General features: G+C 34.8%; 1 protein-coding gene across 4 annotated transcripts; it reads right to left on the bottom strand.

Moving 5' to 3' along the window:
• Nucleotides 1–15: 15 nt before the first annotated feature.
• Nucleotides 16–19,602, bottom strand: LOC100262814 (uncharacterized). 4 transcript variants are annotated; one of them, XM_059737179.1, is made up of 12 exons: nt 19,460–19,602; nt 18,593–18,748; nt 15,150–15,248; nt 13,254–13,357; nt 6,323–7,131; nt 6,082–6,204; nt 5,865–5,953; nt 5,577–5,777; nt 4,560–4,955; nt 2,240–2,323; nt 1,545–1,796; nt 16–248 (listed from the first exon to the last, which is right to left on the bottom strand). In XM_059737179.1, exons 2-11 carry the CDS (start codon nt 18,713–18,715, stop codon nt 1,755–1,757), a joined length of 2,070 nt encoding a protein of 689 aa, XP_059593162.1. In that variant the 5' UTR covers nt 18,716–18,748; nt 19,460–19,602; the 3' UTR covers nt 16–248; nt 1,545–1,754. The 4 variants fall into 4 exon arrangements, with proteins under 4 accessions (XP_059593162.1, XP_059593161.1, XP_059593160.1 ...); XM_059737178.1 differs by having other exon boundaries at nt 16–243; XM_059737177.1 differs by having other exon boundaries at nt 18,581–18,748; nt 19,460–19,601.
• Between the last annotated feature and the right edge of the window lie 2,051 nt (nt 19,603–21,653).

Below are 21,653 nucleotides of genomic sequence, written 5' to 3'. Positions count from 1 at the left end.
GCAGATACGATGAAGTTCTGGTAACTGTTCAATAACTTTGATATTGAGATTTGAGAGTACTTTAAAGTCCATATACAAAAGGGGGGAAAATGCCAAAACTGTTGATGCATAAGTAGCTCTCCAAATATAACATATGACATGGTAACAAAAGAGAAAAATCGTGTTCAGCTAACCTGCAAGAGATTTCCATCATTGCTCCGTAATAAACTGAATCGAACTTCTTTTCACCTCTCAGTCCTATTGCTGGCCTCAAGGAAAAAAAGGCCAAAAAAAAAAAAAAAAAAACCACTGTGAGCTACAGCTTCACTTCAAATTGGCATGAAAAAAAAATGGACTCCTTAAAATTGTCAGGAAATACAATGAAAATGAATTCATTTCCACATGATTTCGAGCACCATATAAGTAAAGCACAGACAGAGAAGCTAGTTTACAATTCCAAACCCTTATAACAAAGGTAATCTCTAAATACAGAATTGCATTTATTAATAATAAAGGATCCAATGCCAATCTGCAGAGAATGAGAACAAAATAAAATCAATTTGAAATCCTCTCAAGAATGCTTCACCATTTGAGGAACAAAACAAATGTAACATGAGATTAGAGAAAACGAACAAGGAGTTCATCTGTTTCAAACAAATTCAAGATTATTTGGTGTTTTGAAATTTAACATGGTTTGCATGTTTAACATGGGCTTATCCCCCCAAAAAGTTTTCCCTTTGATTTATAAAGAAACTATAAAAGCAGACACATTCCTTTTTTTTGTATATTAAAACAAATTTTTTGACCAAATATTAAGTGAGGATTTTAAGTATTCATGCAATGTTTTATTTAGAAGCCTATCAAACAAAGGGCAGGAGAGAACTATGAACCTAGATCAGCAGTTAATTGTTTAGATTGGGAGTATCATTTTTGAGTTGGTAGATATAATTGTACAAACCAAAACCAATTTACAAAAGAAAAAAAAATTATAAAACTAAGAGTAATAATAATAATAATAATGTTTACATCACATTTCATCTATCCTAATTATTTACTCCAGCATGTAGTATCATAATACACTTCCATCATAATTATTTTTCTTCCAATCGATTACAGAATATTATCTGAGCCTTTTAATCAAGACATCTCTTCTTATCTACCTCTCATTGAACTGGCATATCCCAGTAGTGGCCCGTGAATGGGTGCACCTTGACTGATAAGTGCTTTGGGTTTGAAAACAATCTAAAACCATTGCCCAACATGAGAGTCTAGACATGATCATCAAGGTGGTTCAAGTCACTGGTCTGTTCAATATAAAACTCTGTCCAGTTGCACTGGTTTTACCGGCAACATGTAGACATGTGCAGTTACTTTGATGTCATACAATTTTTTTTTTAAAATCATGTTTTATCAGTTCATTTGATATTTACAATGCACTGAAACAATCAACCCAAAACACTTCCAGTTCAGCCAAATAGCAAGATGGTTCAACGTATTCGTATATTCTCTCACACTAAGTTATAACATTGTGATGTGGTACCAAAAGCAAAACTAGATAGTAATACCTTGCAGCAGAGGTGAATGAGATATAGGAGGTACAAACGACTGGATGAATCTTCCAAGGGCCAAAGTGCAACTGTTACTTCTTCAACATAAAAGGATTATATAACAAAACTTCTGCCATACTCAAACTTTGGAATCTCATTTTATTCACACAAGCACAGGGAGCCATGGCTGAGCTTTTGTTGTGGAAGTATACAGGAAATTGAGAAACCCTAATCACCATTGTGAGCTCCTGGGCTTTTGTTCTTGATTAGCTGGTTCAAACAAGACATAAGTTTCAAAAGATTATCTACCAAAGGAGATATAAAAAGGTGATGGGCACTACATGTGGTGGTGCCTGACCAAAGAAATGTCACTTTGCTCAATCCTTATCACCAATGCAGAGAGAAAACAACAAATGGGACTTTTTAAGAATCATAGTCTGAATATTCAAGCACCACCAGTGTAGTAAAAATAGCATCACAATGAAAATGTGGGAAGCCAAAGTGCAGAGATTCTTAAAAGCAGGTCAACAAAAATGGGATATGAAAATTAAAAGAAAAAAAATTCATATACAAAATGCATATACATACATACATGTATGTATGTGCGTATATACACATACATATATGTGTGTATGTGTGTGTGTGTGTGTGTGTGTGGATAGATAGATAGATATAATTTAGTAGGAGTAAAAGTGACTAAATAAGCATCAAACCTTGTAGAAGTATTTCTTCCGAAGTTTGATAGCTGTGTGTATGCATCTTTTGACACGGATCTTGAGCATATTATCATTGAATATCTGCAAAATGTTGGATATAACTCACAACTTGAAAAAGATTCCATATGAAGAGTAAGCCAATTGCATACAACACAGCAAGAACAAGAAGGAGAGAGAGAGAGAGAAACCCTAAGAAGTAGGATATTCATTTTCAAGCCAATGAAAGTTGTTGCAGATGTGGGACCAACAGGAAGAGACTAGATAAACATGAACCTTGAACAGGGACAAGAGCATTTAAAACTCAAATGAATCAAAGCATGAAGGAGAAAGTGAATTACTCTTGGACATAATAAATACAGATACACACAATTTATGCATAAATCTTTAAGAAAATGGACTTGGACACTTCTTTATGAGTTAGTAGGTCAAAGTTTGCACATCGAGCACATCCTACCCATCTGTTAGTTTATTACTGAGCATGAAATCATCCGCAATTTATGTTCCACTAGGTAATTGATCATATAGTAGGACGAGTTTATTTTTGTAAATACATGTTTAGAACAATGTATTCTATTTATTAAATAATGTGACAATATGTGTTATTAGACAACCAATTTTCCTAAAAGTTTAAGCTTGTAAGATTTGAGACCACAGTGGATATCATATACTCTAACACCCTCTCTCATGTGCAGCCCAATTCCCACACATGAAGAGACACACAAGCCCGTAGGCAAAACAACCATGATCAGCCTCTTCTGGGCTTACTAAATAAATTGGGGACATAAACACACAATACTAAGGTTTGAACACATGACCTGCCACCAAACGAAGTTCTAATACCATGTTTTTTTTTTTTTTTAATCAGAAACGAAGAAGATTATATTAATATAAGAACAAATATAGGAGAGAAAAAAGAGACAATAGAAAGAGGAAAAAAACCAAGGGAAGGATGAGAGGTCCTTCCTACACAAATTGAACAAAGGCTAAAACTCCCAACACTAGAACTCTAAAAACAAAGAGAAACCCCATCAATCTTCAAACTTATGAAACGCAAACCCCAATCCAATTGAGTTGTAGAATGTTTAGAGGAACTCCTCTAAAAGCTTTAGTACAAGAAGCCCATAGAGAATAATAAAACCAGATCAAATCCCATACCATCTCTTCCGTTCTTCCTTTATCCTCAAAGATCCTATTGTTTCTTTCTTGCCACACCATCCAAATCAAAGTAAGGCAAGCAATTTGCCAAAGTGTCTTGCCTCTTAATGAGTTCCCCAAGCCTTTAAAAGTAATAACCAACATGTCCTCAAGGCTCCTTGGAGGGACCCCAAACCAACCCTACTAGATTGAACAACCTGTGCCAATGTCCAATGGTAACAGGACAATGAAGAAAAAGGTGGTCAATCGACTCTCCATTTCCTTTGCAAAGAATGCACCATTGAGGACAGAGGGCTTTGTAGGGTCTTCTCAATTGCAACTTGTCATTAGTGTTTACCTTCCCATGTGCTACTAACCAAGCGAGGGCCTTAACCTTTGAAGGGACTTTTGAGCTCCATAAAAACTTGGCCGGAAGGAACATTAAAGGATTTCAAACTTTTGACAAGGCCAAGAAAAAAGATTTCACTGAAAACAAGCCTGACAAAGACAAAGACCACGCTCTTGAATCTGATGAAGAAGGGGAAAAAAACACAGAATTCAGGGAGGACATTAATCTCTGAAGGAGATCAATTTCTGAATCCATTAGATTGCGGCGAAAGTTAAAATTCCAAGACAGTGGTAAGGAATTGCCAAGGACATTTGAGATAGTGAGGTTTTTCACAAAAATAACTCTGTAAAGATCAGCAAATTGAGAGCACAAAGTTTGGTTTCCCCACCAAAGATCTTCCCAGAACCGAATTTTCTCCCCATTGCCCACCACTAGGCAGACAAAAGGGGAGAACTCCTGGAAAACTTGAGCAATAGCCTTCCAAGGACATCTGTGAGACCATCTAACCACCGTGTTGGCGTCCCATCCATTAGGATGTGTCCCATATATACTCGCAATAACCTTATGCCAAAAAGCTTAAACTTGTACAATATGGGCCCATAATGTGTATCAGGCACTCTAAAGTATACAAAGTAAGAAATCTCTTGTCAACAACCAATTCAGATCAGCCGACTAAAATATTTTCTAAGCCAGCCAATTGTCACAAACCGACTAGCCTGTGACACAATGCTTAGTAAATGACAAACATGGGAAAGGATGAATTACGAAAGTTTATTTGCATATACTAAATAGAAGGAAGAGTATAGAACTAAAAACTCACTATAGAGCACCTACCTTTATGAGATCATCAATTGAACGGGTTTCTCTAATAATTTTGTGACGGTTCATGATGAGAATTGCTGCTACACAAAAAACAGGTAAGTCATATTCCCCACTCCTTGTTGAGTCCACAGTGCAAATTTGCATGTTATCATTCTTTGACCATAAATTCCTTGTCAAGCCACAGAAGGGAGAATTTGATGCTGATTTCATTCCAACTTCATCTGAATCGGAGTGTTCTATATTTCCATGTTTTGATTGCAAGCCACCCTTTGAACCACCATCACCATTCTCTATGCTTTCTTCTCCTGATTCTGCACCAGAATCTCTTGGAAGCTGTACCTCCAATGGTTCCAGGCAGTTCTCAAATTTGAAAGCCACAGATTCATCAAAATCAGCAGCCCACATCATCTGCAATGACGATAATATAAAAATTTAAAGTTTTGTAAAATAGAAGTTGTGCAACATGGCATTAGAGCTCTTTTCATGGAGAATTTAAAAGGTAACATCAAGTTATAATTTATTTGGAGACCCCTTAGCATAAAAAATTCTGATGATATTGGCAACTTCATAGCCCTAATGCTTCTTCAAAGAAACCATGCTTGCTTCTAGCAATTTGTCTCTCAGACCACAACCCACTCAAAGTCAACTACACAAGGTAAAAAAAAAAACAAAAGAAATGGAATCAAGTAGATATTTATCCCAACCCCAATATCTAATATCAATTACAATGCGTTTTCCCCTCCACTAATGCCAAATTGATAATTGTATATGTCTGCATTCTTCCATCAAAGTGGAGGGACATCTTCATGTTCACTATACCAAGACTATGATCCAAACGTTAGTTGCACTTTTCAACTCTACCACATTGAAAGCTACTCAGCTGTTTGTACCAATCTAATAAATGTTTGGATCCGTAAAAACAGTCCAAGAATTTCATACGAGTGTTTCTTAAATATTTTATAGTGTTACATATCTATATGTACTGTGTTTTACTAATATCTGATTATAAAGATGACTAAGAGTACAAACCTCCCACATACAAAGAGCGTCACTGAAAGACAATTCACGGCGGAAAAGAACCAGCAGCATTCGGAAGGCAAAATGAAGGCTTTCTGCACCTATACGTGACAAGTGTCCAAACATTTCCCTGTCAGTGAGTTCCAAAATATGCCATAATGCTTGCAACTGCTTCATCACTCCAGTTGGCCCTTCCATCTGAAAATTTTCACGCTGGAGAAGTGTGAAATATATATATATACATTAGTGAAAGAAAAAAATATATGTTTTTCCAAACATATTAGCCAAATTTAGAAATACCATTCTTCTCAGAAGCATCTCAAAGCACCAAAATGCATCAGCATTGTCCTCAAATAGAACGACAAAAGGAGACAGCAAGTCGCTCATACCTAAGAGAAGATTCCAAATTATAAGTAATTGTAGCTGATATTACAAAATTAACCAGCTATGGATTTCCATGAAGAAAATAATCATTGTACAACTGGAAAAGGTTCAACCAAAAAGACAAAGGAACAACCTTGGCAGTATCCTGTTGCGGGATCAACCCATGCATAAACAGCAAGAATGTCTGACATCCTAGCTAAATTTTTTGTATCCTCATAAAATTCAAGATGACTATCTGTTCTTACCACATCAACAACTGAAAGGAAACAGGACTGTCAGCTCAAAAGAGTAGCTTAAGTAGGTAATCCCATTATGGCATAAGCAAGATTCGCTAGGTTTTATTGTAATAAAATACCCATGAGAAACTGATTTACCTATACGGTGCAGTGTCCAAAGCCATTCTGACACTCTGTCTTCACTAACGGCCTCTCCTTGAGATGTAGTTGCATTTAACTTTGGTGTTTCAGGTACATCGGATATTCTGAGTCTGTTTACCATTTCCTTTTTGTACCCTGGATCCTTGGACCGCACTACTGGTTCATTGGCATCAGAATGAACCATTTCAATTTCAGAGTTGATATGATGTGAGATATTGTTAGATGGTGAACCATTTGATTCCATAATTAAATCTACATTGTTATTAATTTGGAAACTGTGCATACTGTCATCTTCAAATCTCAATTTATGTTGTGTAGATGGTCTATCATCAAACATCCCAAATTCTTTCTTTTCATCTGCACTCTTCTCAAACAAATCTATGACAGGTATTGCTGGAAAGTCAAAATAAGTTCCAGTTACATATTGTGATCCATGCTCTTCACTCCCTGGTTTTGGGGAATTGCAGTTGTATGGACCAGAAGTAGGTATAAGATAAGAAGAGTCATATGCTGCACTATCTGTGCTTGCCCTCACACTGACAAGGTCAACAGAATCACTAGAGCTTTCCCTTTGGCATGCAAATGACATATCTGTACAATTATTATTCCAATCATAGTAATTGTCTAATTTGTTAGTATTATCACTGGAAGCCTGTTCACTTTTCACTTCAGCTTCCCTTCTCTTATCATCTTTGGAAAATGTCCTCATATCCATAACTTTGGATCCCACCACATAGGCAAGTGAGCCCGTGCCTACGCTTGAATGCATCATTTGGCATTGCTTGAGTAGGTCCTCATAGCGTTCCCTGCATGAAGGTTCCAGAAAGCTGTTTAAAATTATAAATACAAGAAATTATAAGCAAAGGGCTGATGAATTTTGAAACTAAGAGGACATCCTTTACTGCTATAAGCAACCAAGATACTTCTCCTTAAAAATCTTAGAAGTCAGTGGAAATTTTTTTTTATGAGAAACAACACTGTTATAAATCATGTTTGAAATCAAAAGGTACAAAAGAAGGATGAGGAATCCACCTAAAGAAAAACTAAACAAAAGGTATGTAGTAACCTCCAAAGTACGAAGTAAACGCAAACAACTCTGAATAATCACCACCCATATGGGAAAATTACAAATAACAAACATTACTTGCTAACCTACTCCTTTGGGACTGCAAACCAAAATCCAGTCAAGTTGAACCACATTAAGGGGAATGCCCTTAAAAGTTATGGTACAAGAGGCTCAAAAGTTGTGGTACAAACCAGAATCCAATCAAGAAGTTGATGAAATTCCAAGCTCATACATTGACAATTTGTTTCATAACAGATTTGTGCTATCATAAACCACTTTGGGAAGGCTCTACTCAAAAGAATATGAAGCTTTAGACTCCCTAACTATGTCTTTGGCAAAGTTCATACATTGATAATGGGAAGGTCAAGCCAAATTCCAAAAATCTAGCAGTAAATTTCTGTGATGATATTCTATGTTGATTGCTGATGTTCCTCAAGTAACTTGCACCTTATTTAACTGATCTGTGAAAAGGATTTTCTTTGCAGGAATAGAAATAACATTAATAGAAAGTGAATTGATGAATAGAATCTTGATGAGAATAATGGACCAAAATAAGGACAACCTTCATAGGACTAGCAGAAATCCATGTCTTTGTTTTGATGGAGGTAGTCTCTGAGTCGTGACTCAGCTTGTACATGTCCATGTTAGCAAATAGGTTGAGATCCCTATAAATCAAATATGTAGATGGATATATCGAGGTCCATGCAGTTATTAACAAAAAATATTGAATTTTTTTTAACATTTCCAATAGATAAACATTAGAAAACGAATCATATTACTATTACACATTTTTTAACGGTAAATAGAAGATATATTAGATAGGTGACAATCAAGGAGTATATAAAGCATATTCGAGAGGAAAGACACACAAAGATAATAATAATAAGAAGAAGAAGAAGAAAGAAAGAAACCAATACAGCCTAATCACTATAGAATTTATACAGGGAAGATCCCCATCACCCCAACAACTACTTGACCATGAAAATAGATATTTCAGAAAATGGTCCTTGATTCCAAATTCTGATTGCTCCAAGCCAAGAAAGACCACCTCCTATTACATTCTTCTAAAATGCTCCAAAACATAGAGGGACTGACCACCAAGCCCTCTTTTGGCCCTTACCTACAAAGCTACCTTCTCACCAATGCAATGTGCTCTTCACTAAAAGCAGTGGTACCCAAAGACACCAAACAAAGAGAATAGCAAAGGACACAAGCATTAAGACTATTGTACAATAAAGTAGAATATGGCAGGGAGATTCCTTCCTTTGCCTCCCTCAGCTAACACAATGGGCACCAATTTACTAAAGCCCACTCCCAAGTTCCACCTCATAAGCTGAGCAGTTGTAATATCTTCCCCTCCAACTGCTTCCCAAGGAAAGAAGCCAACTTTAGAAGGGGCCCAAAAATCCGACACCTCCTTAGCTGGAAATGGATAAAAAACTTACTGAGTTTAGAGCTTTAACATAGGACTTCACAAAGAAACAACCAGTCCTGGAAGGCAGCCATACCAACCTATCAAAATAACCAACCAGAAGAGAAACAGTTTGAATAATCTAAACAAAAAACCCAACTAATGCAACCACCTAAATCAGGGAAACTCTTCCAAAATCTTGAATTCCAATGACCCTCTCCCTAAGCTCAGCTGTCTTAGCATTCTTATGAGTAGCTAGGACAAATAAATCTGCAAAGCCATCTTTTGGTGAAACCACTTCACACCAGGCATCATGCTAAAACTTTGTCTCAAAGCCATCACCCATCAATATATATATATATATATATTATGAGTAAAGCAAAAGTATATTATAAACAAAAAGCGTCAACACTCCAAAGTACACAAGAAGTATACAACAAATGCTTAAAAGCACTAAAAAAAAAAAGAGGCACCACTAAAAAACTATGCCCCCCTCAAGAGGAACCCGACCAGTCCACAAAATCTACTACTAAAGAAGGACCAGAGTCTAAATACAACCTAGACCAAGCCTAAAGATTACAAAGGAAAGAATGTTGTTTTAGTCCTTGAATGGACTGTTCCTCAATATGTCATCACCCATCAATATGCATATTCCTAAATGGAAAGCAGACTGCTCTCTTCTAATTATTTTCCAAACAACCCAAAAGACCCCCTCATCTCCCTTGAGCACCATTACTCTCTATCCCTTCCCCAAATTTCCCCACTATAACCTTCATCCACAAGCTTTATTGCTTAACAGAAAATCTCAACAACCACTCACTTTTTAAAAATATTTTTAAATCCCTCTTTGCAATATTGCTTAAGATAAATTATCAAAACAACAAACAAGAAAGTATAAAAAAAGTAAAATATAAAAATATAAAAATAAAATAAAAAAGAGAGAGAGAAGAAAGGAAGTCGCATTTAGAAAAGAAGAGAAATAACATAAATGCTGATATCAAATGGAAGAGAAATAACATATTGTGGCCCATTTCCTAACAATTTAAGCTTTTGGATAACTAATAGTTTAACATGACATCATGAATGAATGAAGTATAGATCAAGACATAATCAATTTTATAGCATATAACCAATGCCAATATAGCATCTGTGTAAATATTACAAACTACGATTTTGATGAAATAATGACATTTTAATACATAGATTCGTCATAAAACCCATAAAATAAGTACTATAATAAAACATCATCATTCAAAATGCTCCAAGACATAACAAGTCTATGACCAAAACATACCAATAAACTATGAGAATTTACAAGCATTACATATTTGAGTAGACATGTGTCTATATGCCATGCTCAAAGTTACAGCTTCACATTCATCAACACCTTCCCCCTCCTCCAATCGTATATAGGCTAAAAATCTCAAATGAGAACTAATTTTTATTCAAAACAACAAGAACAAAGAGATACAAAATAAAATTACATTCTAAGCTCCACAAAAGAGAATTTGTTTATAATGGATATGAAAAATAGAGGACAATTTCAAAAAAATTTATTATAACATTTTTTTTTGATAGATAAACGATCAGAATATATTAGAAAAGGCTAAAAAGCCGCATGTATACAGGGGGTATACACAAATGCCCGAAAAGGGGAACTGAACAATAAAGAGGGAGAACCTCACCCACCCTCAAGTGGCCGCAAGCCACTCCAAAAAGCCTAAAAGAGAATAGGTATCCTCACCAATGTACACCCTAGCCCAACTCCACAAATTACATACAAAAAAATTCTTGAATTTTTGTATATCTAAAGACCCCTCCCTAAACGCTAACCTATTCCTTTCCTTCCAAACCGTCCAAAAAATGCACAACGGAATGGAATTCCAGGTGTCTTTTCTTTTTTTCCCCACAAAAGATCCCCTCCAACTAAGTAACACTTCTATAACTGATTCTGGGAACACCCATTGGACTCCAAAAATGGCGAGAGCGATCTCCCATAGAATCTTAACCACTGTACAATGTAACATAATATGATTCGCACTTTCCTCTTCACATCCACACAGAAAACACCGGTTAGGGAGCTGCCACCCCCTTCTTTGAAGCTTATCCAAGGTGAGGATCTTCCCCCAGGAAGCTTCCCAAGCAAAAAAAGATACTTTTGTTGGCACCTTATCCATCCAAATGCGTCTGTTCGGGAAGACACAAGCTGAGGACCCAACCAGAATTTTGTAAGCACCCTTAGCCCCGAAAACACCATTGCTTTCCCTTTTCCATCTCACAACATCCTCCTCAGTCGAAGTCCTGAAATCCTTCAGCAGGTTCAGCATATTTCCTATTTGTTCCAGCTCCCAATCATTGAAATCTCTAGCCAATCTGAGATTCCATCCTCCTTGACCCAAGCTAGAGTCCCACACTTCACTTACTTTGGCATTCCTATTACCCGCCAAGGTAAACAGCTGAGGGAACATTTGAGAAAGGGCCTCATTACCGCACCACTTGTCCATCCAAAACAAAATTCTGGTCCCCTTGCCTACCTTAAACACAATACTCTCCCAGCACCAATCAGCTTCCTTCATGATCTCCTTCCACAATCCCACTCCATAAGGCCCACAACCGTCCTTAGTCCTCCACCCACACCCCTCTTGACCATATTTCACCCCTATCACCCTTTTCCACAGATTCTCCTTCTCATAGGCGTATCTCCACACCCATTTACCCAGTAAGGCTTTGTTCAATACTTCTATTTTTCGGATGCCTAGTCCTCCCTCCTCCTTAGGGCTACAAACCACCTTCCATTTAATTAAATGAGCTTTCCTCTCCAACCTTCCTCCCCCCCAAAGGATCTCTTTGGATTTTCTCAATCCTTCTTGTAACAGATTTAGGGATGCGTATAAGGGATAGAAAGTAGATGGGTATGCTGGCCAAAGTGCTTTTGATAAGAGTAATTCTCCCCCCCTTCGAGATGTATTGCCTTTTCCATTGGGCTAATCTTCTTCTCATTCTCTCTTCCACCCCATCCCAAGAAGAAGAAGTTTTATGATGGGCTCCTAGGGGCAGCCCCAAATAGACAGTGGGTAATGCACCCAATCTGCATCCTAGCTCAGCCGCCATCTCCTCCAACTCATCCACCTGCCCAACCGGAATTAGGGCACTCTTAGCAAGATTAATTCTGAGACCCGAAGCCGCCTCAAACCACGCCAAGATCCAGCTTAGATTGGAAACTTGCTCTCTTTCCGCTTTGCAAAAAATGATTGTATCATCAGCAAAGAGAAGGTGCGAAACGTTCATCTCCACACCCCCTCTCCCCCGAAGCCTACAGCCAGAAAGGAAACCCCCCTCATTGTATTGTTTCTAATAATTAACATGATTTGATTGTTAAACAAGTCCTGTGGTTTCTGTCATGCTACTTTTTAATAAAAAGTCACGTTTAAGTTGGTTTTTTTTAAACATGTTTATTAAAAGGATTGTGTTTAAGTTGACCTTCAACACAAATTGCCACCCTAGCACATTGACTATTTTTAACCTATTTTTCTTTTTTTTTTTTCTTTTTTTCAAAAGATTATGCTTAAAATGTGCTTTAATGTTATAATAAATAAATAAAAAAATTATTATAACATTAAAGCACCTTTTAAGCATAATCTTTTGAAAAAAAGAAAAAAAAAAAGAAAAATAGGTTAAAAATAGTCAATGTGCTAGGGTGGCAATTTGTGTTGAAGGTCAACTTAAACACAATCCTTTTAATAAACATGTTTAAAAAAAACCAACTTAAACGTGACTTTTTATTAAAAAGTAGCATGACAGAAACCACAGGACTTGTTTAACAATCAAATCATGTTAATTATTAGAAACAATACAATCCATTCCATTAATCCATTTAATCTAACTAGCCATTAACCCATTTATTCTAACAACCAGTCAACTAACAAGGTTATGTCTTAATTGATTCATAATTTCAAATTGGTTATATCCGGGTTGGATTGTAATCATGTTATATTGACACCACAGACAGGTTAAATGGATTGAACCCCTCAAACTCAAACACAACCCATTTAATAAACAAGTTATGCAGGTTAACATGATAATGACATGAACAGGACTATATTCACTCCAACCTGCTAATTTTATTTTATGTTAGCAAATCGCATAAAAAAATTGTCACCTCTAAATGTGCACATATTATGCATTGAGTATAACATATACTGAATCATATACTGTAAATCACACTAACAATGTAATACATATCAATGATATATGTTCTACATAAAAAATAAATCTTTTATTGCATAACATATCGTGTGTGGTAACTCTTTTACAGATGTGGGAATACCATTAAAGATGAAAATATTCAATTGATAAAGAGGATGAAAGTAATTCTATTTGCAATCAGCCAAACAAATAAAATCAGTTAAAAAATTTATCATCTGGAGAGTGGAAAATGAGGGGAGATCAACCTCCTGGCCGTCCTCAGTTGCCTACGGTACTCTGTGGTGCTTCCAAGTGCATAACAACCAAGAAGAAATTCCCAAACTTCTGCCCTTATAGATGGATCCACACCCTACCATGCAGCACAAAAGGTGAATTGCAAGGATAAGGAAAACAGGAGTTCTTAAATCTTTATGAAAGAAAACTCATAGAAGAAATTGCAATGAAAAAATGGAATTTTACAACAGATAGATATTTGACCAAACCAAACCATGTAAAGGCAGACATATCCACAATGAAATTTAGATAGACTAGGAATTTCATCTATACATATAGAAAACTAACTATCCTATTTAATGACTTCAAGCATAGAGAGAAAATGTAGAAGACAAGCCATTTCTAGTTCCACTTACTGGCATTGGGTGAAAATATGCAATGATGCATTAACAGCTCTTTAAAAGATCTTTTACCTCTCAAGGAGAAATAGTGGATGTCTATGTGCAGGTTTAATCACAAAGGCTTGAACCCTTCACAGATGTGGATAAATGAGTGCAAATGAACAAATAAAGAAAGATGTATTCAGACCTTGCTTAGAAGAGCCACATATTCAGAAATGGAAAACTTGGTGTTTCAATATATGTTCTGATGACACAAGTAGCAAGACACACCAGAAGTTTATTTACAGTTTAAAAGTAGCTACTTAACAATATATTTGTGGTTAGGCACAGATTAAAAGTAGCTACTTCCCTTCATTGCTCTTTGACGATGGGGTTGTGGCACAGATTATTTCAATCAGCAAAGATGGATTGGGTTTCCCCAAGGAGCATCTCTGACATGTTATCTAGTAATTTTAATGGTTTTGGATCTTCCAAGAGAGGGATTGTTTTATGGCAAAACGCGTGCATCGCGTTAATGTGGGTGGTGTGGCGGGAAAGAAATGCAAGGATTTTTGAGGACAAAGCAAGGAATTCTGAGTATCTTTGGGATTCTATTTGTTTTCTTACTTCTTTTTGGGTTTTTTGTTCTAAGGTTTTTAAGGGGATTCCTCTTAACATATTACAACTTGATTGGTTAGCGGCGTGTAACTAGAGTGTCTACTTTTCTCTTTTTGTACTTTCTTATATTTGATTACTTGTAGTCTTGTTTCTCTTTGTTGGGAGGATTCCTCATCCTTCTAATTATACCTTCTTTTTATCAATATATTCCTTTGTCGTTTCCTATCAAAAAAAAAAAAAATACTTGTGGTTAGGCTTTACCAGATAAGTTGTGACTAAATTCTAGGAAATAAAAAATATCACCAATGTGAAATGAAAAAGAAGGGAAAACACACACACACGCAACTGAAGCATGTGCATTCCGTTTTCATTTACATAAGAATACAGAATTGGGACAGAGGCAACAAATGCTTAGCACCTTCACTGAATGCAGTTACAAAAACATCTTGTCATGAATGGGTACACTACCAGTTAAACAGATTGACTTTTTAACGGGTTAAGTTTCAAAAGAAATAAATAACATTATATATAACATCAAACAGAAAGCAAGGACTCCAGATTCCAGTTGTGACCAATCTTTGTGTTCCAAATATAATCAGTGCTCAAGATGGGCTGGCAGCACAAATCCAGCTAGTGATGAGAATAGTTCCTAATCGGCTGAAAGGAAAAAAAGGGCCATGCCTCATATCAGGAGACATCATAACATAACATCGGAACTCCTTAAGCATATCAATTATGAATTGAGGCTTAGCTTTCAAGATTAGAAATTAAATTGCTTATCAGGAACATCCATCATGCTGTCCTAATGAAAATCATGCCCATCCTATCAAGTGGAAATGCATACCTTGACAAGATACTGAAAGACTAATGAAAAGCAATTACACCACATAAATGGAGTTCAAGATATGTGACAAAAGTGCAGTAGCATACCCCCAAAACAATCAACTTCAGTGCTTTATGAAACCCAAAAACCCTTCCATCACTATTAAAGGTTGCCTGCCACTTGTCTGGCTTAAGCATTTTACCCACCTGCACCATTAATAATGATAGGGATTAGAAACTATGCAAGGTGTAAAATTAATTATATTAATCAGCGAAGCAGAAAATCAAAATGAAAATTAACAAAAGTTTATCTCTCCATCCAAATCAATTAGAGAAGTTTCAAAGCCCTCTTGTCTTGAATTCTGGAAAGATTGAAAGTCAGTAATAATATCTAACCCAAGATATTGAAAAATATTTAAAGCAAGACTAGGGTTTTCAAGGATCCTTCTCTATACTTTCCAGAAACTTCAACAAAATAAATCCTCAGTCATCTTCACAGTTTATAGAAGCCAGAAGCAGAACCACCTTTTGACCATCTCAAAGTCCATTATAGCACTACAAGCCCAATGTAATCGTTGTTAAACTCCTTCATAGTTTCTATCCTATGCACTGTATTATCTCTATTCTGCTTTGACAGAAATGAATCTCTCCTATTTTGCTAAGATTTGGCGCCTCATGTACCATACAATCATCCACACTCACCACCTCCTGATCAAGGAGAGGGAGGGAGAGAGAAAGAGAGAGAAAGGGATGACCATGCCTGGCACCAGGTTGTCATCTTCAATGATTAGTCAAGGGGGCAAAATTACCTCCTTTCAAGCTATGCAGGACTGATTGAGATTTCATGTTCATCAAGCCAGTATCCTTGGACATTCTAATTATCTGCTTTAGCAACAAAAACCAGAATAGTCTTTCACAATCCAACCCACCTCATTCCACATATCAAAACAATGAAGAGAAATGGTGCAGATAGAAATCTTCTATGGCCCACCTTGATTTAATCTTTTGACATAACCAATACAGCATTTCTGTGTGCCCATTTATTAGCTCATAGCATTGACACCCCTGCAACAAATGGATGTCAGATCCCCTTAAGTTGGAATGCCTCCCTGCAATCTTCAAAATGGAACATTGACATCTTCTCCACATTCCAAGCATTGGTGGATATTGCTTCAAAGCAAGGTCTGATTTGTACAAACATATAGTGCAGTTTGAATCCTCATGTCACATCAGGATATATATTAGAAGGTAGGGTCCAACAAAAGCTTTATTGATATATAGCACTACCCTTCTGCACATGGTTTGCTAAGACACTGCTCAAAGAAACACAGGAACCAACTTCTGGTCCTAGGAAGGCAATTCAGGAAGCTAACGGTAGGCCACAAGCTTTGTGCCAGTCGTCTATTATCCTCAAATCTCAATAATCAGTTCTCTCTCAAATGGTTAGGGGACAGAATATAAAGCTCTGACATTGCAAAGGAGCAAGCACAAACAAAACTATTTCCTAGAAAATACCAAACGTGATTGTCATTTATAACCATACAACACATCAAAATGCGTCAGCTCCTAGGCTTCCATAACGAAAATAATGCTTGTCGTCTAGAAACAGTAAACCAAATGAACCTTTTGCAAAACTTGTACAAAATATCTCCTTTATGAATTGCACTTTTCTCATCAAAGAAATAGCAGAATTATCATAACCACACTTATTAACCCACTGGTCTTTCATTTGTTAAGCTCCTTTAAGAAATTGCACTTTTCCCGTCAAGGACATTCCAAGGATGTAATGGATAACTTCACATGTGTCATAACAAGGAAAAAAACCTAATGATAACTTGATTCAAGCAACTCCTCCACCAGGTTTATTATCCCAATCGTCTTTCATTTGTTGTGCTCCATTTTATTTCTACAACTAGCAAAGGTAGATAATAAGCATCAGACACTATAGTCCAGCACATATCAAATGACTTGCACTAGAACTAGCAACAAAATGACCTTCAAAATGCATCAAAATATGGATTTCTTTGTTGTACGTCTCATTTAATAACAGATAAAAACCAAGTCCTATCAAAAACTATTGGAGGACCTCAATACACACAATATATACCTCAAGGAGGACTAAAAAGAGATAAACATCTAATCTCCTTGTAGAGGTTTTGGACCACTTCCTCAAGCCAGGAGTCAAGACTATTTGGCACATTGTTTGATTCACTTTGATTTGGACCATTTGACGAGAAAGAAATGCAATGATTTTTTTGGATAGGTAGGGGACTCTAGAAGCAGTTTGCAACTTGTTTTACTTCTCTTCTTCACTGTGGGCTTCTATCAATGAAGCATTTGTAGATATCCCTTAGAGCCTCATTTAATTTGATTGGAACCTGGTTTATAGAACCATGAGGTTGACTAAAAACACACTTTGTGAATGACTATGACCTCCAGTGGGTTTTTTAAAGTTAAATTTTGATGGAGTCTTTAACAACCCAGGGCAATCAGGGATTGGAGGGTTTCTTAGAAATCGCTGTGATTGAGTGTTAAGAGCATTCTAACCTGCAAGTCATGGTTTAGCCATTAAAACATTAGCCCTTTAGGAAGGGTTGTTACAGGCAAAACTCCAATTATCCAGTAGAAGGTGATTCTACTATCATCAGATCAGGGGTGATTAAGAAAGAAAGAGAACTGTGGAAGCTTGATGCGTTGTTGTGCCATATTTATTGATATTTCTTTAGAGTTAGGATCTTCTTTCTCTTAGGCTCCTTGCTTAGGCAATCACGTGACAACTGCGTTAACAAAACGTGGAGCTAGACATATGGTTTCTTTTTTAGGAGATCTTATACCTCAATGAATTGTAGCTAGCTTGGACTTTTTGAACTAGCATACGCTTATCTGCCTTTTTTATTATACTTTGTACAGAGCATTGTGTCCTTTTTGGAAGAATTTCTCGTCCTTCTTTGTGCTTAATATTTTAATGCAATGCAATTGTTGTTTCTTATGTAAAAAAAAAAGAAACCCAGAAAATTAAGCCTCAAGTTATAAACCAGAAGTCAATGAATTCTCATCTACTTCGGTGCAAAACCCTTCATTTGTGTTTGATCCACTTGCTTGATTTGAAGTATATTCTATCTTATCTTTTGGTCCTTTGGGTATTTGATATGAACTTTCAATGTTATATATATATATATATATATATAATAGTCATTGGAGACACCATAGTCCAATATACCCAGCACATGGACAGAATCAGTGTCTGACAAAGTATTTATCAGCATGCCTTAGTAATGCCCTCATTAACTAATTGAAAGTAGTTGGAAAAATCAGATTGCATCTCTTTTGTTAGCATTAGTTCAAGTTGCAAAGACAATTCAATAACTGACAATCCGTTTGACTAACAGTACAAATACAGTACCGATCAATTGCCACAAACATAATAATATTTTGATTTTCAAAAACCAAATAGTCGTATAAAAAATAACATGCTTTAATAATTAAATATTGAAGTCCATCCCACAAATAGAAAATATAACAGTTTTCCAGAGTCTTACAGTTATGACAACCTTTATCGGTGATTGATGAAGACAAGGCTCTCCAATGTCGCGAACAATAGCACTCACTTTTTGCAAATTCATTGAACTCGCCTTTCCACAACTCCATTGCTTGTCCTCTTTTTCATAAGACATCCCAGATTTCTCTTCTTCTCAACTACTCACTCCCTGCCGTCACCACCACCCAAAAAACCAAACTCAAGAGCAAAGACAAAATCCCGGAAATTCTTGAAATTTCCTTTTTCAGAACACAGAAAAACAAAACCAACTATCCACCCAAAAATTAAAGCCACAAGTGAAAATTACAATCTGGTAAGGACCCAGAAAAATCAACAAACACGAATTTTATTTACTTTGATTCTGAACCAAAAAACTATGATCCCATATAAACCCAGAAAAAATCAATGAACCTGAAACTTATTTCCTTTGATTCCGGACCAAAAAAACTATCATCCTATATAAACCCAGAAAAAAAATCACCAAAGAGAACTTTAATTGTATCGATTCTGAAACCAAACACACACACTAGAAGCGAAAAATTCACAAACCCGCCTCATCAATAAAAACCAGAAAATTACTGTAAACACTAGTAAACCCCGTCTTTCTCTCTGCTGTGGCGATTCTAAATCAGGAAACAGATCTACTTTGCAAAAGCAAATCAGAACAACTGAATTAAACCCAAATAAAGAGGACAATTAATTACAAAAATTTGGTTAAACCTGGAAGGAACCCAAAAAGGAATCAATCATAAATGAATGGTGAACTCACCACCATTTCATCCAACCACAAATCAACACAAACAATAAACTCATAAATACTTAAATAAATAAATAAATACAAATAAATATAAAGAAATATATGTATCAGAGCAAGAAAGACCTGGAAATGAGGTTGGAGAGAGTGAGATCTCCGAAATTCAGAGATGGGTTTGAGAGTTTCTCCGTCGCCATTAACACGCAGAGACCGTTTTCTCTCTCTTCTTCCTCTGAATATTTCCTTTTTTAATTGAATTTTTTTCCCATTTTGTTTTTTTCATTAATTATTATTCTTATTATCATATTCACCTGATCCCCATGTCTTTACATGAGGATTCCAACCAACCAAATCTTGCCATGTCAGCAAAAAAAAAAAAAAATATATATATATATATATATATATTTACATACAAATTTTGGCAATATTTTTTACTAAACTATAATCAAATAAAAAATGATAATTAAAATAATTTAATAAATTTATTTTTTTAAATATTAAAATTATTATTATTATTATTATTAAAAATATGTTCTGTATTTACTTTTTAAAAATAAAATAAATGGTAGTTATTTCTACTTTCACTTTTTAAAAAAAAGATTAAAAGCAAGTTTTAAAAACTACCCCAAATTGGTCAAAATTCAAAAAAAAAAATTTAATGGAAAGAAAAACCTCACCAACTAGAAATAAAATTTAATAATAATTTAATTGGGTTTAGCCACTTGGCCAAATTTAATTAATAAAAATTTGAAAATTATTACAAAAATATTTCTGCATATTTATTTTATTTTTATTTTAAATATTTTTCTTAAAATAAAAATTTTGTTTAGGGGAAAAAATCAGCATTTTATAAATTAAGTTTCTTGGTCAAAAAATAAAAGCTACAACATAATTTTTTTAATGCTATTTATTTATTGACTTTTCAACTATTAATTACATAGTAATTTCAAAGACAAATCCACCCAAGATCAACCGAGTGGGTCATCATCCAACGACCAAGTCATACCTACAAATTTTTATTATTATTATTATTTTTCATTATTTTTTTTCATTTAACCTCAATGTTAACTCAATAACTTAAAGCAACATTACTTATTAATAAAAATAAAGATGGTCTAAAAAAGATAAAGTTGTATTGTTTACCAATTTATTAGTCAAAATATCGAGTTTTGAATATATCAAAGCAAAATGAAGATCAAAGAGTCGGGTGTATTTAATTTTTTGGGGAAGGTGTGTTACCATACACCGATATAAATAAAAATCACAAAATAGGAATCCAAATTTGTAAAATACAAATTTCAAACATTCGATTTTAAAATAATTAGTATTTCATATATATATATATATATATATATATATATATATATATATATATATATATATATATATATATATATATATATATATTAAATATTCATTAGATATTATCTTATAATAATATAAATACTATTTTTTATCATCATGGGTATTTTTTTTACGGCGTGCATGAAATTTAAAATATTTTTTATTTATTCTCAAATTCATAATTCAATAGCTTAAAATAAGATTGCCCATTAATAAAAAATAAACATGATCTAAAAAATAAAGTTACGTTTGCTTACCAAATTTATTAGTCGAAATATCAAGTTTTGAATATGATTTAAGCAAAATGAAGATAAAAGAATTCAATGTGTTTAATTTTTTAGGAAAAACGTGTTTCCATACACCGACATAAAAAAATCACAGAATATGAATTAAAGTTTATAAAATACAAATTTTAAGTATTTATTTAAAAATAATTAGCATTTCATATACTTTTTAATTAAATATATTATCTTTAATCATTCGGATACTACATTTTATGATGTAAATACTATATTTTGTCCTATTGGGTATTATATTTGACTGATAAATGTATAAAACTTAAATTATTTTTAAATGACTTTTTTTTATAACTATTTTTTATATGAGTGTATAGAAATATATTTTTTTAAATTTAATTAGTTATTTATTGCATGAAACCTTAATTGAATTTTGCAAGGCCCGTATTTATTTTAATTTTTTTTTACTTTATATAGTAATTTTTATTGAGAAGAATAAGATAATGGGGGATGGTCATAGGTGTTGGAAGACTTATTATTCACAATTATTAGGGTTGTTAGAAAAGGGGATTAACCATGTGAATCAGTGAACATTTGTGGACCATGGCATGATGACTTTGGGATTTTGCACCAAATGTTTGGTTGGTAAAGTTGACCTCAACTGCCATTTGAGAAAAGGGGGGAAATTATTGTGGGATTTTTAACCAAATGTGCATTATTTATTTTTCAGAAAATTTTAA

The sequence above is a fragment of the Vitis vinifera genome, chromosome 5, assembly GCF_030704535.1.
Source record: "Vitis vinifera cultivar Pinot Noir 40024 chromosome 5, ASM3070453v1".
NCBI lineage: Eukaryota > Viridiplantae > Streptophyta > Magnoliopsida > Vitales > Vitaceae > Vitis > Vitis vinifera.
The sequence above is the reverse complement of the archived record's forward strand: the minus strand, read 5'-3'. Positions and strand labels throughout refer to the sequence as shown.